The sequence below is a fragment of the Siniperca chuatsi genome, linkage group LG4, assembly GCF_020085105.1.
Source record: "Siniperca chuatsi isolate FFG_IHB_CAS linkage group LG4, ASM2008510v1, whole genome shotgun sequence".
In the NCBI taxonomy this organism is placed as follows: Eukaryota; Metazoa; Chordata; class Actinopteri; order Centrarchiformes; family Sinipercidae; genus Siniperca; species Siniperca chuatsi.
In genome coordinates, this window is record NC_058045.1 from 30,416,763 (window position 1) to 30,434,298 (window position 17,536).

The following is a 17,536-nucleotide window of genomic DNA, read 5'->3' on the forward strand; positions in this document are numbered from 1 at the left end:
GAAGCCCACAGGCCAATTATCAATTCAATTATTTGTTTGATTAACTGATTACTTGTGTGTGCTATAAAATGTCAGAAAAGAGTGAAAAACGTCTAACACTATTTCCCAGAGTCCAAAGTGGCATCTTGAAATGTCTAAAACCCAAAGATATTCAGTTTACAAAGATATAAAACAGAGAAAAGCGTCACACTGGAGAAGCTGCAATTACAGTATTTGAACTATTCTTAAAAAATGATCAAATGGTAGAATAAAATCCAGAAACAAATGCGTGAATACTATTTAAACACATATTTAGAGTCTGTTAATCCGATAAAAATACACAAATCAACAACTCTAAATGTACACAGCACTCAAATAAAATGTGAATCATTCACAACGCACAGCGGCTGTTCTCTGAGCAGTTTGGGAGTGAATGGGCGTGAAGGAGCCATGAATCATGCTGGAATGGTCCTTTAACCTACGGACCACCTCAGTACCTGCTCAGGTGAGTCACCTCCCGCCGGTCTGACTCACACAGACTAAACACTGCAGCACAGCCAAGCTCAGAGCCCATTAGGGCCATTTGCAGTTGTTAAAGTCGTGACTTTAATGAATTAAGTTCTGGCAGCCCGACCTGAGCTGGAATGTAGACCAGCTGAGACACGTCACAGAGGTTTGGAGAAACCTGAAAACCCTCGAAGACCTGCAACAGCCACAGAGTACAAGATGCAACAGGATAATACAAATAAGCTGAATCTGACCTGTGATGACTAATTCTTCTTCTTCAATAGATCAATTATTATTGTATTGATATCTCTCAGCTCATATTTAACAGTATTTAAGTGGAAAAAAACCTAAAATTAGAAAAGAAGAGCTGGTGTGAAGCAAATAGAGTCTGTTTCTGGTCATCGGGATTCATAACAAGCATGAAAAAAAAAAACCCTGAAATGTGTCTGTGTGTACTTCTATTGTGTTGTTAATCGTTCTATTATCCACATGATTAACGAACGAGCTGTTGGACAACAGGACAGATTTCTGGCAGTTCAGAAATTCTGTCTGCAGTTTGAGCAGTTCTGTGATCCGATTTCCCCACAAGGCTGCCGCCGCCAAAAGATCTGTTATAAACTGGAGTGAGCTTGTTTTGATATTATTGCAGTAGATTACATGTGTGGTTAAAACTGTAGTCCTGACTCGGACTAATAGAAATAAAACACAGACCATCAATCTGCAGCTCAATATTCTTCTTCTTTTTTCCCCATAACGTTGCCTTTCTCTTTGACAACATTTCTTAGGACCGTCTTATTTGAATAAATGTTACTGAAACTGTCAGTGAACCAAACCAATCGGTGGTTCCGTGTTCAGTGAGCATCCACGTCATGACTGGTCGATCAAACTGTACACTGTGAGCGTAGAAGGTGTACGTTTTGGCGGTGCAGAAGGGGGATTAAAAAGTGTAGTGACAGTTAACACGATGCACACATTTAATAAAGGTGTGTGGTGTCTGCAAGTGTCCTCACAATCATAGAAGTACAAACGTGTGTGTGTGTGTGTGTGTGTGAGGCCTCCTGCTTTATGACAGCTGTGTGTTAAGAGTGAATGAGTCTAGTGGAAGATGACATCTGAGCCTCAGCAGGCGTCACACTAGAACCTTTCTGTTGAAAATCTTTTGTGCGTGTGTTTTCACATTTGTGCACAAGTTTGTGTGTGTGTGTGTGTGTGTGAGACTGCCCTCGGGCTGCAAGTGATTGATAGCCATACAGACGCAGTCATTACATCAAACAAATATTGGCTCACAAAAGATCTTTACGGTATTTAAGCTGAAACACATGGACACACACACACACACACACACACACAGCATGTCTGTTGACAGCCTACTGTCTCTCTGCCTCACCCATTACTTGTGTGTGTTTCCTGAGCTCTGGTATGATAATTCCTCCTTTCAGTTCCTTGAACACTTTTCTAAAAGGTTGTTTACGGACATTTCTGTTATTGAGTCACTTTTGTGTCCTTTCACTTTTTGAACAAAACCCCCAAAGCTGACGGCTGGTTCTTAAAGGACCACACTGGTCTGTAGCCCTGCACACATTTGACCTCACGGTTTTCAATTTCTCCCATCAGGTTTTAGATTGATTTTCTTCCTTTCCGGCAGCCATTGGTTTCAATTTATTTCTAAGAAAATCTACTTTGAGACACTTGAAACTTACACTCAGTTGCCAGTTTATTAGGTACATTTATCTTAAACTAATGCAGTCTCATACAACAGAACTGCAATAAATTCAAACTTCATGCAGTTTATAATGTTTAGTATTTGTTGAAACTGTTTTAGAAAGGTGTTGATTCAGTTATATGGTCATTTAGACAACTACAGTTATAGTGCTGTTGAACTGTTATAGTGAGAATAGTTTCTAATATTTTGTCCACCCCGTTTATATCAGTAGCGATCGGCTAAATATTAGAAACACCACTCTGTATAACGCACTACAGTTCAACAGAACCGCAAACTGCAGCATCCAAAATGATCACAGAGTTGAATCAACACATCTCTCTAACAGTTTCAACAAAAACTGAATGTTAAAACCTTCCAAAGAGAGGATTTATTGTATTAGACTGCATTAGTTTTAGCTAGTTGTACCTAATAAACTGGCAACTGATTGTATTTGACATTGGGTACGTAATCTGTCCACACCATTTTTTTTTCTCGTGTGCAGGTTCCCAGGCTTGCTGGCTTAGTCCATTTAAAGTAGATCCCTGGTTTTTATCTTTATATATCTTTATGAACACCTTGCACTTGAAGGCTATTACGTGGGGAGATTGTGTTTTAGGATTGTTTTAGGAGGCTTTACGGACTCCAGATGTATTTCATATGATATGACACATTTCAGGTATTATAGTGGGGGTACACAACCTCGCCTGGAATACAGAGTTCCTCTGCTAACGCCATAAAAAAAACTTTTACACTTTTATTAAATATATTACTGAGATTCAGGGAAAACACCCACGCTAATTCACGAAGGAAGGGCCACTTCTTTAATGAGGTAATCGTTTAAATCGTCACCTAGAAACTGCATTGATAAGGGGACAAGACGCGCAATGATCTTATATCTTATCAGGTGACATTGATTGATTGATCATACCAACAGTTTTTTTCACTGTCATTAACTCAGCACCTCCACTAACCAATTTCCTGTGGGAAACGTTGCATTCACACACAAACATGAGTGATTCACTCCAAATTACTGACCGCATTCTGAGGATTGTCTCCAGATGCAACTGCAACACTGACTGACTGAATTATGTACATTTACGGCCTAAATATTCTCACTTCTCAGTAACTATTTCAAGTTCAGCCTCCAAAATAATTAATGCAGGTGGGAGAAAGGAAAAACAGGAGGAAAACCAAGTAACCCTTGCAAAAACTACAAACAAAAATATAACCTTAAATTACAGAGAAACTGACTGCAGACTAAAATGTTTCAGATGCTCTGTGTTTGATGAAATAAACTGAATAAATGAATTGTTTTAAACACCTTTCAATATAACCTTTCAAAATTTAAATTTTTACTTTACAGTTTGCTGACATGGCAGATTAACAGATTATTAAGAAGACAAACGATGTCTGGAATTAGTACAAATCACATGGAGTCCAGATGATGCTGGTCCTGTTCAAACAAACCTTTAGTTTCCTTGATGCTTTTTTTGATTAAAATGGTGCAAATTAGGGAAAGCGAATACTTAGAAATCAGCTTTCGACTTGATTCAGTCTAAAAAATATTGGCACCCCATTCCTCACCTGTTCATCAGAGATGGCCACTGTGTTCTTGAAGACGATCCACTCGACAGTCTCGCTGCAGGGCGGCGTGGTCAGAGAGCCGTTGTAGATGAAGTATTTCTCTGTGGAGTTCGGCAGGAGACCTCGCGGGGCGAAGGGTGAAACCTCGCCGCTCTTTCCTGGACAGCAGACGAGACAGCTTTAAATAAGCACAACAGAAGAAGAGGCGAGAGTAGAGACAGAAGAAGAAACTGACGTACCATATCTGCTCACGCTGCTGATACCGTCTATGATGGCAGCGTAGTTCACATTCTCTTCAGTGCTCGTCTGTGAAGAGAAAACCATCATAATTATCTCAAACTGAGTCTCATTTTTTTTTATTAACGAATGGAAACTGTTCATAATTAAACACACTGCAGAGTTTAACACACACCAGATTTAACATTAGAAGGTTAGAAATCACCACGTTTAAATAGACTGTAAAACACATGACAAAAATCAAAAAATAATGGCTGAACATTTGGCTTTAATTTAAATCTTCAATCAACCTTACTGGAGTCAAGTCCATCAGAGCAGGAGTTCCCAACCTTTTTAGTCTGACGTACCTCCACCGCCCTGTCAGATGAACTCAAGTGCCCCCTCATCGACACCACCCGTCATGTTCAAAGGTGTTCATTTGAATTGATTTTAAACTGGGTATTATGCAAAACAATAATGTTTTCATATAATCAAACTGTTTAGGTCGGTTTGGTCAAGTTTGCATTTGTGGCAGAAGCTGGACATTTCAACCATTTAAACATGACTTATTACCTCATCTGTTTATGTATTTCGCCATCTATATATCCATTTATTTTAGCAAACCCATTCAACCATTTATTTATTACTTTTAGTTAACTAGTTAAACTGTTTATCTATTACTTTTAGCTCAGCGTTTAGCCCTCTGCTCGTTTGCCAACTAGTTTTGATGCATTTTCAATCGCAGCGCTTAGTGTTGAAGTGTTACAGCTCAGGGGTAAGACTCAATATGTGGACATTCCTTGATGTTGGCTCTCTAATGGCACAATGACAGACTGGAAGTAAAGCTTCATGGGAACAGTGACAGATTTGATTTCAGATCCAAAACACACAAAGTGGGTGGTTCATTACCTAAACCAGTCTGACAGGAGCACAGAGATCCACCAGCACGCTCTCTGTGCTGGTGGATCCATCTTCAGTCCACACACATAATACTGAGAGGTGAAGCTTAAGGACTGTAATTTCTGTATGATTTCAGTGAGTTTTCAGCTAAAGAAAAGTGGTATAGTTTGCATTATTATTATTATTGTTTCACAAAGGAGAGAGAGAGTACAGAAGGAAAAGAAGGGGAATGACGTACAGTAAGACCTCGAGGCCAGATTCAAACCCAGCACTTTTGGGTTACATAACTTTTGCCTTCACTAACAAAGCCACCAGACTACCCTCAACATGAATTTTGGAGAAAAGTCCAAACAATAACCCAGTTATGGCTGGCAGACCACAAAAACTACAAGCCCAAAACACAGAGCCTGCAGCTTCACATCAGACGTTTTCTGAGTTTCGTTCCAACATGGCCTCTGTTGGTTCGAACATGCCAAACCGGCCGGAGGCAAAATGACTGAACAAACAAAGCACAAGAAAAGACAGAGTATGCATGACGCTCGGTACGAACCCTGGCACTGAACTTGAAAACACAGACAAGAGCTCAGCAATGATCCTAAGCCAAAATATGAATCAATTCAGACACATTGCACTCACTGAGGTATTACTACAGTATACTGGTGATACCACTGTAAGACTTTGATTTATTTCCTCAGTCTAACTTTTTTCATCTTCAACAAATGTCACCCATAAAGTCATTCTGTGTTTTAAACCTGCCAACTTTTAGAATTTCAGATAAGCTTCTCAAATCAGACATTTTGTGAAATGAGCACCACTAACTCAAAAAGTCTGTGTTGTGTACAAGAGTAGGGCTTTTCAGATAATGCTTATAGTCAAGACCCCCATTAGCCCCCCAGTTAGCTTACAACAGTGACACACAACTCAGAATACATTAACCCAAAAAAGCTGCATTTTACTGTCCAGATATTAATCCTGGGCTTAATGTATTGTAAACCCTGAGTAAAGACAATAGTTCAGTCTGACGGCAAAAATAGCCTAGTTGAGGTTAGCTAGCTGGTCAAATAAACAGCTTAAACAGTGTTGTTCAATTTAGCTAATCAAATTAGCAGCTAAAACGGTTTGGTGGATAGCGACTTAAGTTTACCTGCTGAAACTGTTGGAGTCAGTTTAGCTAAAAGTTTAGTTTAGCTGTTAAACAGTTTGGTTACTCTAAGCTAATGGTGCAGTTTAGCTGGCAAAACAGTTTAGGTTAGGTTAGCTAATAGGTCAAATTAGCAGCTACACAGCCTGGTTCAGGTTAGCTAACAGTTAAGTTAAGCTGTTTAAACAGTTTGGATTAGTTTAGCTAATGAATCAAATTAGCAGCTACACAGCCTGGTTCAGGTTAGCTAACAGTTAAGTTAAGCTGTTTAAACAGTTTGGATTAGTTTAGCTAATGAATCAAATTAGCAGCTACACAGCCTGGTTCAGGTTAGTTATGCCACAAACTTTCACAGTGTTAGCTACTTTACTTTCCACCACAAACTACTTCCTCTGCTACTGTTCTTCCTTCTCTAGTTGTTTCATTCCTCTAATGAAGCTTATATGCATTTTAATGCCCATTTTACTGTTTTGGGAGACAACTGACAGAAAAGCCTGTAAACCGATCTCAGGTACATGATCATCTGCCTTGTAAAGCATGCAGCACACCTCAAACAGCACGGCGAGCGCTGTGATTCTGCCTCCGGCCTTGATGGTTTCATCTAAAGAGTCAAAGCGATGAGCCTCATAACAGTAGATCTGCATCTGTGGGAGAAAACAGAAATATGTTAAACTAGACAAAGACCAGCGAGTCCAGTCAGGTGTCATTAGAGCTACACTGTGTTTTCAACTTGGTGTCTCTTTTTCTTTTGCATCCTGGTTTGTAAGAGCTCTTTCAGTAACACAGGTGGACAAAAGGGAAAAGAAATACCAGTGTTTGGTGTATTTTGTTGGCACTGTTCTCCTTGTGAAAGTGAATGAGTTAAAATAGTAGCTACAGTATATAAACAGTGTCAAAAACAGAACCTTGGTACTTTATGCTCCACTTTAATTTAACTTGTAAAACGTTTGATTTCAAAAGTTGATGTGTATAAAACTATTTTTTTTTATGTGAACATAATGGGTGCGGTCAGTTCAGACCACAGAGCTACAGCAGTTCAAGCCATCAAAAAGAGAAGCATGGGTAAATAATAATCAAGTAAATAAATCATTCCACTCAGACACAGATTTTGAAGCCATGGCGGGATAATGAATGCCAGTATTGTCCTTTTTAAAAGAGTCTAATGTCTGTCTGTGTTTTACTTGAGAGGAACATACACCTATAGATATATTATTTGTTTTTGCCTCTTATTTTTAAAAGCACGGGCCTCTGCATACTTCTTTTTAATTAACCTGCTATTTAAAGGGAACCAATACACCCAATATGTCTAACAAAGCAGAATATTTTTTATTTACATCTGTATAAACCTCTTCATAACAGATCTGAACAACAGACTGAATAGACTTGGTCTGTATGTAACATTCAAAATGAAGATCAGGCCTATTCAATTGCCGGCCTGCAGCAGCAGCCTCCGAGCGGCCCAGCAGACATAAATCTGAACTATGACAAAATAAGTAAACTACATATGTAGTGTATGGAAGCAGCTAACGAGTGAGCCGTCTCGCTTCCTTCTCATCTCTGTTGAGAGTTGCACATGCGCAGCACCGATCGGGCAGGATGTTTACGGATCATATATCATATCTTTCACAAATCAAAGTTTTCTAACGTGAGCTCCGACCAGCTGAGTAGCTTTTCAAAACATCTGGCTGTCGACAGTCACGAGTAGGGAAGTGCTCTACTGAAAATGTGTCTCTGTCAACCCTCAAATGTAAATTTGACAATGAAAACCGTCAGTTCAACGCTGCCTGGTCTGGGCAAGTGTTTGTTTATTTTACCGCCATCTCCAAACGGCTGCTATTTTTTACTACATTCATTTGCATTTGTTTAAAATCTGTCATTACCAAAAACTAAAAAAAAAAGGTTTTAAATAGGCTGCTGAAAATGTCTGGCCCATCTACATTTCCTGATTTTAAAATCTGGCCCAATTGAATTTGTAATTGAACAGCCCTGCTGTAGGACATTCCTCAGCTCAACATTTGCCACATATTTTACGATGTCTCACCTCTAGAGGGTATTTGACTCCATCCAGACTGTGTTCAGAGCCCTCTGAAGAGGCGTTGCAGCGCCCCCAGTGGAAGGTGACGCGTCCGACCTTGAACTTTGACCTGAGACCCCCTCCGCTGACATAGAACTCTCCATCCACATCGACCGCCACTGAAAACAGAAAAGACACGGACATGATAAATGTATGACACTCAATGTGCTGCATTTTATTTGTTTAATTAAATCATCATCTGCAAACGCTACCACCTAGATCGAATCTGTCTACTGCTTTTAAAGCTTTGAAGACACAAACCCCAACACCGTCTAACCTCTCCCTGAAATAATGGTTCGTAAATGTACAGAAGATCAAAAGATGAGAGCTTGTAAAACACACAATACTCCACTAACACCTTTATTGGACCATCAAACAATGATTCAATCAACAAGGGGATCTTCTTCAGGTCGGTCTTTGTTCGACCTGACAAAAGGTCCCCTGGAGGATCGAAACGTTCTTTGATGGCCTAATGAAGGTGGAGCATTATACAGTCCTTTCATCTTCTTCACTATACTGTACATCTCAACCCACCACCTTTAAAAAAAGAATGTGACTATTGTTTTGTACAGATAATACATATTTTTCATTTGAGTGTGCTGACGAATTTCAGTCTTTGCAAAAACATACGTCTGCTGAACACTCAAGCTCACACACTTTAAGTACACCGTTTGCTTTTGGTAGGTATTTATTCTTTCTGCCACTTTCATCTGTATGTGGTTGGCCTCATTCATGTCCTCTTTGTTGTCTGTGGTCTGTGCGTGTCTTATGTTCTGTTATGTTTTCTTTTAACCCTGTCTAAAATCTAATTTCCCCTCGAGGGAGGGCAAATATTGACTCAACTTGTCGCTGATTCATTCCTGTTGAAAAGTTTGTTTGCCCTGTATTAAGGCATGAACCAATCCATACGCTCCATCCTGAAATCTTGCATTTGCGGCTGAGTGACAGCGCCGGGGCTTTGAAAGAGATTGTATGGATGGCAGGCTGTGCCTTGAACCTACACTGGGCCCATTTGGGGGCTGATTAAAACAGGTTTAAGTACTGTCGGCCTGAATCGTGCTCAGATTGTCCAACAAACATCTCCATTTATAAAAGCCCTTGGTGAAGCTGGCGGCCGAACAACAACTACAACAGAGTGCTTCTTATTTCGCTGAGAGTCCCGTTGTTAAGAAGCATTGGACTCGACTGTTAGGAGCTTTCTGAAAGCCGAGGCGGGATCCCTCTTGTCTACAATTTCACTTAACAATTACCTTGAATGCACAATGTAGGTTATTGTGTTTCACTCCACTCAGGATCGAGAGCCTTTCATATATTTCTTCTGTCTGTCAAAAGAGAAACTGGTAACTGTATCCTTTACAATAGGACACCACTGTATGAGAAAAGGCCCTATCGCTCTGTATCTATCTGGAAGAAACTGTCTTTAGAAAAAGTGAAGGTCGACACTTCAGGACGGAGGGACAAAGGAAATAAGGAAAGAGGTGGTGTTAGACTGATGGAAGCCTGGACTGTTGTTTCTCACTGAAGTTTAAAGCTGACTAGTCACTTAACAAAAACCATTTAGAAATGGCTGCAGATGCCTTCAATTTCATAAAAAAATTCAAATAATTCTAAGTAGGAATAAATCATGCTAAATTGACCATTTTGTGATTTACAATTTAATTTTTCAACCCTAAAAGGTTGATGTTAAAATTCAAGAAAATCTTCTCTACAAAAAGAAACAAGAAACAAAACCGCAGTCAGGCTGGACTCTGCAATGCCAAATAAATAAATAAATATAATAGAAATATAAAATATTAAAAAGTCTAAGATGATATAAGAGCTAAAGCACGGAGGCTTGTTGAAACATGAAGCTGTTGCATTATTCTGTCCTTAAAGCGGCATTCATTTACTTATTTTTGGCCACTTGGGGGGGCAGCAGAGAAAGCTGAAAACACAACACTGACAAATTAACACCTTATAAAGTAGTCATGGCTAACATGTTAGCAACCAGTTGCCTACTTCCACATCCAGCAGTTACGGAGCAACATGATCATCCCATTGGAGTCGTGTTTGCGTCACCTGAAGAACGTCAGTCCGGTCTTCTCTCTGTCAGCTCTGTGTTTGGTCTCCACCAACTCCTGAGGGAAATATCTGGCTCTTTAGCTGCTAAACGCTCCACTATGTTCACCAGCTGCTCTCTGACTGAGTCTGTTTGCTGCTGAGCAGGAAGTGCATCTGGGGTTTTTACAGCTTTTTCCTCAGAAAACAGCTGCCTGCTGCGACAGAAAACGTTGCTATAAGAGCGGTGAGAGTGAACCAGAACAGTAAAGTTGTGGACCGTACAGATAAACGCACTATAAGGCTCCGTAAAGCCGAGGAGAGCTGCAGATTCAGCTGATGATTCTCTGTGGGTTCATCACTACGAGCGACCGCTTTCAAACTGTCACATTGTTTTCACATCGTCAGTTGATAATTTGTTATTGTATATAAAAATATAATTATAGCTGCTTTAGGAATAGTAATAGCTCTTCACACCAGCAGGTGATTGTTCTTACCAGTCTTGCCATCGTTCTTGATGGTCGTCCTGTCGGTTGTCGGGTTCTCCCAGCCATCAAACCTCAGTTTCTGGTACTGCAGCTTCACCTGAGCCAGGTTCTCCTCGATGTTGATGGGAGACTGCTTGGCGTTGCTGCAGGATGGAAACTTCTTGGCCCAGTTGTTTTGATTCAATGTTCCTGGAGGGCAGACACAAACGCAAAGTGTTCAGATAAAGCTGTGACTGTACCATCCAGGAGCTGGTGGAAAGCTCTGACATCAGAGGATTTAGAGTTAGCTTCTGAAAAACGACATGTGGAGTCGGGAAATCAAACCCAGAAGACAAACGTTCAGAAAAACAGATGCTGTGAAAAGAATAATGTCATATTGTTTTGGGGTTTTTTGATTAAAAAAAGTTTTGAATTGAGAGCAGTCGACTCTCACATCTCACATGTTGGAGTTAGGTGGTCACACCCCCCAGTATATGAAATATGAAAATTTGTCCCCCCCATATCTGAATTGACCAGAAAGTGAATTAGTTCAATATCCAGTGTTAAACCGACTCCAAATGCACTACAAATGTTACATAGCACTTACTGAACACCTCCTGCTTCATGCTGGTGTTCGTGTCAACAGGCAACAGCTCACCAGTGGCCAGTGTAACAAGCTGGAGGAGGATGTTTGTTTCACTCTGGCAGACACACACCGTCCTAATCACTGTGTCCTGTGTGTGAACTGTGTTTTACTGAACATTCAGCATGTAGCTACTGGTTAAAGAGTTAATACAAAGAGAAATACTAAAATATACAGACTAAACTGGACATTGAGCATTACATTTAATAATAATTGTGCCAGGTGTACTCAAGTGCAATATTAGTTTTCCCTTGTTAGTTTTTCTTATTTACTGCGTTTGGATGCAAACAGGAGGCAGACTGACACGCTGATGTTATGAGTACAGGCGCAGCCTCATTTCCCAGATCAGCAACATTAACCATTAGTGCTTTATTTTAATTTGCTGATTGCTGTTCCTTACCGTACCCTTAAAAAATGTGATTTTTTTTGCATGTGCGTGCGTGCACACACACACACACACACTCACTCACTTAATGTGTGATTATTTATGTCTCACAATCCTTTTTTGTATTTGCTACTTATATATGGTGTATACAGCACCTTTATTTTTATTGTTATTTCATTCGCTGCTGCTTTTGCTGCTTCAAAAATTTTAATTTCCCCTAGAGGGATTAATAACGTATACCTTTTTCTTATTCTCGTTGTAAATCTCATTCCTGTGAGCTTATGGTAATAATTAAAGGCGACTCAGATGAGCGTATCAACATTTTAATCAACGTTTCTCCTCTTTTATTTGGTTAGCTGAACAGTAAGATGAGTGTTTAGAGAGATTTTAATGAGTAAATCAAACTGGAACTGTAAAAAGAAATTTACACACACACACATTATATCTATATATTATATATAATATATATATAACAAGTATTTCAAAGTACAGGTGTTGATGATATTCTCCCTGCATTAGTTGGACAAACTGATGAAGTGCAGACATGTCTCTCTAATTATGCAATGATCGCTTACAGGTGTGCTGCTCTGGGAGAGCTAGCTATGAGCTAACGAGCTAATAACCTCCAGCTGTTCTGCTGCACTCTGGCTTTAAACGGTAATATCAGCTCACATTTTTCTCTCTTACAACTTTCATGAGGTCAAAGTCCAAGATTTTTCAATGTTCAAGCAGACTTTTCTCAAATACAGCCTATAACTACTGCTGTTTAAAACAAGGAGTTCAGCATCAGGTTTCCTCTTTACTTTTAAACACAAAGAACAGGCTGAGGTTATGGATGGCATAAACACAGTATGGAAAGTGTTACAGCCAAGAATACAAATCATCCCTCACATATATTCATTCACTCACTCACTCACAGGTGTGTCAGCTGCACCCCAAAATGAACCAAACATATTTAATCCAGCAGCTCATATTCATGTCAAACTGATCTACGGCCTCAAGCTTTTGTTTCGCTTTTATTGGAAAAATAATCTGAGCAGCACGTGAGGTTCCACCAAAACACTCGATGTTCTGCTCATATATCCTGCCGCTGTGACTGTAGTCTGTTAGAGGACCACATGTGGATTTGTTCACATCTGCTCAGAGTTTCTGTCTTCGCTCAGTGGACGACGACATCCCTGAGACTGACAGAGTCACATTTTGGAGACGAGACACTGAAAAGCTGACGTCCTTCTGTTTGACTCACGTTAAGAGTCTACAATCTAAACAGAGTATAAGACCTCAATGATGGACTAACATAGTCCTACAAGGTATGTTTATATGCTACTAAATCGTTTAGACATTTAGTTTTTTGCTACCAGGATTCTATTCAGTATAAGCATTTTATTTTCCAATCCAATAAGTGTGCAGTCCTTATATCACACAGAAGTTGTGGGGAGGTGGTCGAGGTGGACAGATGGACAAAGCGCAGGACTTTGGCCCCGTTTACACTTGTCATTTCAAGTGTCTCGTATACGGATAAAATCCAGATGAGATGTAAGACACTTTCATTTACACACAGTCACATTTTTGCATCTCTGTTCGCCAGATCACAAATCTGACTGAAATCCATCCATTTTATTCACCCTACTCTCTCACGCACAGAGATCATTTAGTGGTTGAACTGATCAGGGATTCATTTAAATAACATTGTACATATTTTTTTATAATATCTTTTCATATTTTAGTCCATTTTCAATTTATGCTTCTTGACTTGCAGTGCTTACTTTATCTTTCTTTGTATTTTCTTCTTCTTATGTTTATTGTTATGCACCAATATACCAAGGCAAATTCCTTGTATGTATAAACCTACTTGGCAATAAACCTGATTCTGATTCTAATCAGAGAAACAGCTCGTGAGCCTTCTGTATGGCCGTACGTAATGAAAAAGGAGTCACTTTAATGAAACGGGGAGAACGACAGCTGATTTCAGTGTAACTTCAGATGCCGTTATTAGAGGGGACAGAAGCTGTGAGTGACCACTTACTGATGGAGTTACACTTGGAGAGATGGATGCATTTTCACCTTTTCAACATCTGGCTATATTGAGTCTCAAACCAGCTCCCGATGTGGTTTGAACAATCTGTCTCAAATGCTTCTCGGATGTACGTACACTTAGCTTTTTTATATCCGATAGCTATTCGATCTGCCCAAGACGCATGAAGTGACCAGTGTCTAAACAGACCCATAAAAACAATCATCATGCTTTAGTTGTCAGGGGCGACTATTGTGCGAAAACGAATTAAATACATTGACAGTAACCATTTGCAAATATGTACAATATAAATGTAATATGAGCAGCATTACATTTCTTACAAAATGTCATTTGCTATTGAAAATTTGTTGTACACGAATATAATTTTTAGGGAGGTGGGTTGCTTTCGAGAGGATCCAGTCAAAGTGATTGCTTTTTTTCCAGTAACGAGTAGTGTAAGGGATAAAATAATGTCATCAGTAATAACATTACAGGTACTAATCCCAGTATCATTTCACTTCTTTTGGGGGGATCGGATTGTTTGCTGTCTTCAGGAGTTTGATGGAGGGTTGATATCAGTTTGGTCTCAGTTTGTGCGTTCGAGGAGAGACAGGTAAGTGTGTTAGCTTGGTACAGGAGGTGGGGGGTGCAGTTAGCCTCTACAGTCTAATTCATACTTTCCGCGTGGGTCCACTTTGGTCTGCATGACGTAAATGTTGTCATCCACCCATGTCCGCAAAAGTCTGCACGGACCCCTATTCAGACGAATAGAATTTGTGACCACGCAGATTGTACGCATAACAAGCGCACCGACTGCGTATGCTCCAGATATGCAGGAGCAATGGCCTGAGTCCGTTTGTAGTTTAAGCAGATGCTGCCGGACGTTGGAGGTGCTTTGATTTGTACGATTTGCACATGCTTTCCGTCAATGACGCCCAAACACAGTGGAAAGTTACAAATCATCCAGACAGCTTGTGCTATGTCCGCCCACTGTGCTTGGGACGGGAAGGCAACAAACTCCGACTGCAGGCTACTCCAGCTGTTGTTGGATAATCAGTGACACCTTGCTACAGCCCAATCTGTAACATGCCGCTATACTTTGCTCCAAATATTCTGAAGTGTGGAACGCCAGACCTACGTGGACCCTCACTGTGGTATGAATGGATCCGTGTGTGTCCGCGTGACTGGTACAAGTCCGCAGCTGTCCGCGGACGAGCCTTACCAAGCGAGGATAACTCTGGTAACTCCAAAGTTGTTTTATTTACACTTTGAAAATGTACTCTATATTTTGTCAACCACTAGAAACCGTTAGTTACTGTAAGAACACAACAACATCCTTTTCAGTTCAATTCGGTAGCCCCCTTTTCAATTTCTTGTACGCTGAAGTCCTTTAAAAATGTAATTATTTGGAGCTTAGATTGTGACGGTTGTGTTTTACTTGATGACGGTAATGAAGACACCATCATGTTTATGTGGTGTGTATTTATAACCCCCGCTAATGTCAAATCTTTCTGTGGAGGTCAACTGAGACATTTTGATCAAAAGTCAGTCATTTGCTGTTTCTCAAAAAGAAACAATGGAACTGTTTTTCGTTGGAATCCATGTTTTCTGGCACTGAATCTATTATTCAGCCTCCATGTGATCCACAGGTCTGATGGGTAAAAAGGCAGATTTCCAACACAAACAGACCAACATTCAGCTACAACCTGTTAGTCAAAAGGGGGAGTGAAGGTGCAGCTCCACCCAGGCGTCCCGACCCATCATCATGATTATCATCATTTGCTTATTAAAACCTGTTCCCAGCCAGATGTCAACGAGTACAAACCTTTTTTCCACTACATTACAATAAAGGCTAGGATGTCTAAATTATGGGTTATGATTACAGTCATTGAATCTTGGACTAGATAATAAGAGCTGCATCTACAGTAGCTTTAATTTTATTCAAGACCAATAATTATCCTCGAACTGCCTGTAACTGCTTTAATGCCTGTACTTTGATTATTACATATCATTCTGTTTCTGACTGTTGAAGTTGTATTTTTTGTGTAACTGTAAACCTTATGTTGCTGTATAAAAGCATCTCTCAGACATCTCAACATAACCTGAATAAAAGTTACAACTGATCAGCTATTTAATACACCACCAGCAAGCTTGCTTTACCCAAATTAAACAGTTCTTTATATTATAGATTTCTTAAAAATCTGATTTTTAAGAGTTTTTAAGAGCATTTTTATTCAGATTTTTTCGCTTCTGAAACAGAAAACAACCCAGATGTTCAATGTGATGAACTGTCTCAGTAATCTTGCACATGTTTTCTTGCTAATTATGTGTTAAAGTGTTGTTTCAGCCAGCTGGTGGTGTGTTTGTAAGCAGGTACGCCAGCGGTCACATGACTCTCTGTCCTCTGATTGGCTGTTAGAGCTTCTTCCTCCAGAGGACAAAGAGCCCAACCAGGTCAGACAGGCTTCTGGGTCAGGACGGATATTAGCATGTCAATGGAGAACACACACACGAACACATACACACGAACACACACACACTTCAAAATGTGAAACCTCGACTAACAAATGTATCAGAAAAGTTTAAAGAAAAGAAAACAAGACAGTAAAAAAATAAAAAGCTGTTGTTGGATAAAAATGGATCTTCTCTCCACACTCAGTATATATCAACTATTTAAACAAAATAGCCTTTATTTTAGGCTTGCAGGCAAAGCATGAAGCTCCAGTAAATAAAAACTACACCTGTTATCTTCCTGTGTGCCTCTCAGGTAGTCTACTTGAAAACTATTTTGTCCATTGAGCAGATCAATAGTTGTGATGGTATTTCAGATGTTACTCAGCCAAGGTGAAGACATTTTGTCCTTCTGCTGTCTGTGCAGCTGACAAGAGAGCTGGTTCTGTGGTCAGAGTCTGTGGACTGAACGGGTGGAGGCTTCAGAAGCACTTACACACCACTGACATTTCACCTCTGGTATTACTTTTGGGGAAATAAAGATATTGTAGGTGAAAACCACCAAACTTCAAAGGCAATTTGTCTTAAAACTTAATTTAACATGAAGCCTCTCTCATAGGTTAATGACTTTCTTCTGTTTTGTATTTTTAAAAGGATCATAAATGTAAATTCACCTCTTAAATATTTACCTTCGCTTTCCCCTTAAGTAGCTATAAAGTTAGAATTAGTTTCCATGTTATGTTGATAACACAAACAGTATAAAGTATTCTGTATTATGTTGTTGCAGATCCTCATTGAAGCTGTATGATGTTTACACTAAGTGAAACATTAAAACTTTTTTTTTTATGGCTGCACCAACCCACCAAATGGAAACATTCTAGACGTCTTGTGCATCGTTTTATACACTTTCCCCAAAATTCAGCCTGACATTTGTGACATCTTTTGGAAACCTTGGCATCTCCACTATAATTTAAAAGAAAGTTCTGTAAGTTTGAACAAAGATTGGATTAAGAACATGTGGAAATATGGACGCAGCTAACTTTTCATACAAAGTATTTTTTTATTTATGGCTTTGACTCTTTACACTGACTGCTTGTAACGTAGGGGCTGAGGCTTATTGTACAAGCTGTACACATCTAAATCTGTTCCGGATGAAAACATTAGCAAAATGTTTGAGAAGGTCAAAGGCAGCGTCATCCTGCTGAGACTCTACATCCAAACTAGAACTAAGTCTTCAACTGAAACACACTATATGGCCAAAAGTAACACTTCTGGTTTCACGAGAACATTAGTGAGGTCCAACATGGATGTTGGGTGATCGGGTCTGGCTCGTAGCCGCTGTTCCAGTTCACCTAAAAGGTGTTTGATGGGGTTGAGGTCAGGGCTCTGTGCAGACCAGTCAAGACAATAAGGATACACAGACACCCTTCTCCTCC

The 17,536-nt window shown here is 39.8% G+C and overlaps 1 protein-coding gene across 10 annotated transcripts in view; it reads right to left on the reverse strand.

Moving 5' to 3' along the window:
- ptprz1a (protein tyrosine phosphatase receptor type Z1a) overlaps positions 1-17,536 on the reverse strand; it is a 107,942-nt gene that overhangs the window by 47,883 nt on the left and 42,523 nt on the right. For all 10 annotated transcript variants that reach the window (XM_044192200.1, XM_044192202.1, XM_044192198.1 and 7 more), the window contains exons 3-7: positions 10,638-10,817; positions 8,071-8,222; positions 6,578-6,673; positions 4,012-4,078; positions 3,773-3,930 (exon numbers count right to left, since the gene is read on the reverse strand). In XM_044192200.1, the coding sequence (XP_044048135.1) occupies positions 3,773-3,930; positions 4,012-4,078; positions 6,578-6,673; positions 8,071-8,222; positions 10,638-10,817 (653 nt within the window). The remainder of the gene's footprint in view (positions 1-3,772; positions 3,931-4,011; positions 4,079-6,577; positions 6,674-8,070; positions 8,223-10,637; positions 10,818-17,536) is intronic.